The following is a 2,932-nucleotide window of genomic DNA, read 5'->3' on the forward strand; positions in this document are numbered from 1 at the left end:
TCAAAACAAACTTAAAGAACCCATGCATGTCATTCTTGCCTAGGCCATAGATAGAGCTTTAATGATTTTATTCTACTATGGGTGAGTTCATTGACATAAAGTGGAGAGACCCTCACTTATGTCTACAGAAGAAACTGGGATAGGTTTCTGAAGGCTTTATGAACTATCAGAGGCATATTCATGAAGAGCTCATTTCGTGTCTGCTCTCAACATAGATCTGGAATCCTGGGATCTTCCCTGTGGTCTGCCCTTACCTTTAGGCTGCTCTGAACCCAGAGTAGAATGATCTCCACAGGTCTCCTTAGCTTGGCATTGCCTGAGAACAGGATTGCTGCATGTATCGAAGGACAAGCTGCTAGGATCCCTACACAGATCATTACCCTGATCTTGTTGTGCCACAGCATCAGGAAAAGCACTGAAATGAGGGCAGCACAGAATGACACCACATAGAGGCAGAGAAAGGAGACAAGAGATCTGAGGACTTTGCTATGGGCCTCCAGGCCGGGCTCACGGGAGTCCTTGGTTTTGGCCTTCATTATCCTCGTGTGCCTCCCCAGAGAGACAGTCAGCACCCCAGAAGAAACCAGAAAAAGCAAGAAAGGAGGGATGGACTCCAAGATGCAGAAGATGAAGGAATGATAGGAATTGAGTTTTGCAATTTGCAAATTGAGTTCTGTATTATTCATGAATAGCATAGTTGTGAATGCAAAGCCAGATTTACTAAAAAAGTCCCCCAAACAGAGGAGAGTGCAGATGGAAGAGAAAAGCATGGCACCCAGGAGCATCTGGGGGACCTTCCTGGAGACCCAGCTTGCCAAGCAGAGCAGGATGGTGTGAGAGAAACAGATAATCTTGGAGCAGGAGAGAAGACTCAGACAGGTGGTGAGCCAGAGCCCAGCTTGGTTTGTGATCATCCAGAGCATGATGATGGTCTGGTAGCTGAGGCTCAGTGGGTCCTTCATCCTCTGGAAGTATATAAGCTGGATGGCATCCAAAAACAGCAGCCCATGCAGGAAAAGCTGGGTGAGGCTGAGACTCAGAAGGTTAAGATCACAGTTGCTCAGTGGCTGCCTCCTCACCACATCCGAAAAAATTCATAAAGAAAATGAAGGCATTTGTCAGGATCCCCACTGCAAGCTCCAGGGCTTAAAAGAATAGAAATGCACTCTTGACTTCATAGGACACAGTTATGGCAGGAGTCAGGGTCAATATGATGTCTGTTCTTACTTGGTTAATCTAAGGCTCAACATACCACCCAGCAGAGAAGGGTCAGTGTACGTTATAAGCCAGGACCTCTCCTTCACAAGGCATCAGGCTCTTGCTCTAGATCTATCCCACAGTGAATGCATAAAAATTTCTGACGGCAAACTTAGAATAGGGATATTGTTGCTTTGGAATATCTCTTGGATACACACTGGGGTTCATTATAAGAGCAGAGGAATGATGGTTCTTTCTCTTGGGTGATGCAGAAGCTTTTAATAAACTAGGTGTGTCCATATAGCAGACTCCTCAGAGGGCCCTGGCACAGCATCATGGATGCAAACAAGACAGGGTCTCAGTTTTCTAAGTCCGGTTTTGCATGCCCACCTGGACCTGCATGGTAGAAGAAGGGAGCGGGATTTGCTTATGGGTTTGAAGGGACCTGGCAGCAGGCAAAGCATATCTTCTTGATGAACTAAGGTTTGAAATGGTGCCTCTTTCCATTTGCATGCCTTCTTCTATCACCTCTGAGGCATGACTCTTATCATAGACTTTGTTTTTAATGTGGATGAATGCATGGTTCTTCCCCTGGCATCAGCACAGGAGTTAAGACTGCCATTGCTGAAGATTTCATTCAAGCATCATCATTATGCCAAGCACTGTGCTGGCAAGAGGAGCATTACCGTGAACAAGGCCAGCACCTGCCATGAGGGGAGGAGGTAGGGGGTGATCTGGCCTGGATTATTGCAGAAGCCTTTTAACTGCTCACTCTGCTTTCCACTCCCCACTGCCTTACCCCATTTTCTGCAAAGCAACAATAGTGATCCTGCTAAATATAACTAAGATCATGTCATTGCTCTGTTCAAGCCTTTCGGGGCCTCTCATTTCTCTCACCATAAAAGCAAAGTCCTTACATACCTAATCAGGTCCTCTGTCCCTTCTTAGATGTCATCCATGATACTTGCTTCCTCCTTCACTCCACACCAGCCAATGGGCCTCTTTCATGTTCTGTGACTCACCACGCATGCTCCCACCTCAGGACTGGTGTGCTTGCCCTTCCCATTGCCCAAATTACTTTTCCCATACATACTCTGGTGTCCCGCTTTCTTCTCAAAAGTTACCTTATTGGAGGGACCTTTCTGATCATCCTATGACTGACATCCCTTACCCACATCATGGATGCTTGTGATCATAGTTACCCTAGTTTATATTCCTGTGTATGTTCAGTTACTCATTGCCTATACCTATCCCCCACTAAAAATACAGGCTTCATGAAGCCACACAGCAGGAACCCAAGAAATAATTTTTGAATGAACGAAATGTCCACAAATGAAACATTTATTAGTCTATAGCATCCCTGTGGATTATATCTAGGATTTTTTAACATTCCAAGGCATTATATCCTAACATATAACATACTCTAACATACTTGGCTGTAATTTCTGAAGTCTAGCTCTCTCCCCTTTTAAACATTTCCAAATATTTGATGTGCTTGGGCTTTCTGGCATCTCTAATTCTCCTTGATCTCTAAACGAATCTGAGCTGATTTTATAATCCCTTCTGCAAACTCTGTAAAAATTCAGGCTAGTTACTCAATGGAGATTTGGAGGGCTGATCATTTAGAGACTGGATGTTGTTTTATAACATTTCACTCTTACAAATGCTTTAACTTTTCCAGTTCTTTTATTGTTGCTTTTCATGCTTCATCCAGCCATTCACTCATTTTGTGGAG

The 2,932-nt window shown here is 44.4% G+C and overlaps 1 protein-coding gene across 1 annotated transcript; it reads right to left on the reverse strand.

Annotated features, from left to right (window-relative positions):
• Positions 1-206: 206 nt before the first annotated feature.
• Positions 207-2,288, reverse strand: TAS2R38 (taste 2 receptor member 38). Its single transcript, XM_028106216.2, is given in 3 exon segments — positions 207-1,091; positions 1,093-1,236; positions 2,220-2,288. Coding segments are annotated over 3 exon segments (1,098 nt in total).
• Positions 2,289-2,932: the final 644 nt, after the last annotated feature.

Source organism: Eumetopias jubatus, unplaced genomic scaffold (assembly GCF_037043125.1).
Source record: "Eumetopias jubatus isolate StellerSeaLion01/CBP00866 unplaced genomic scaffold, mEumJub1_p1.0 scaffold_14, whole genome shotgun sequence".
NCBI lineage: Eukaryota > Metazoa > Chordata > Mammalia > Carnivora > Otariidae > Eumetopias > Eumetopias jubatus.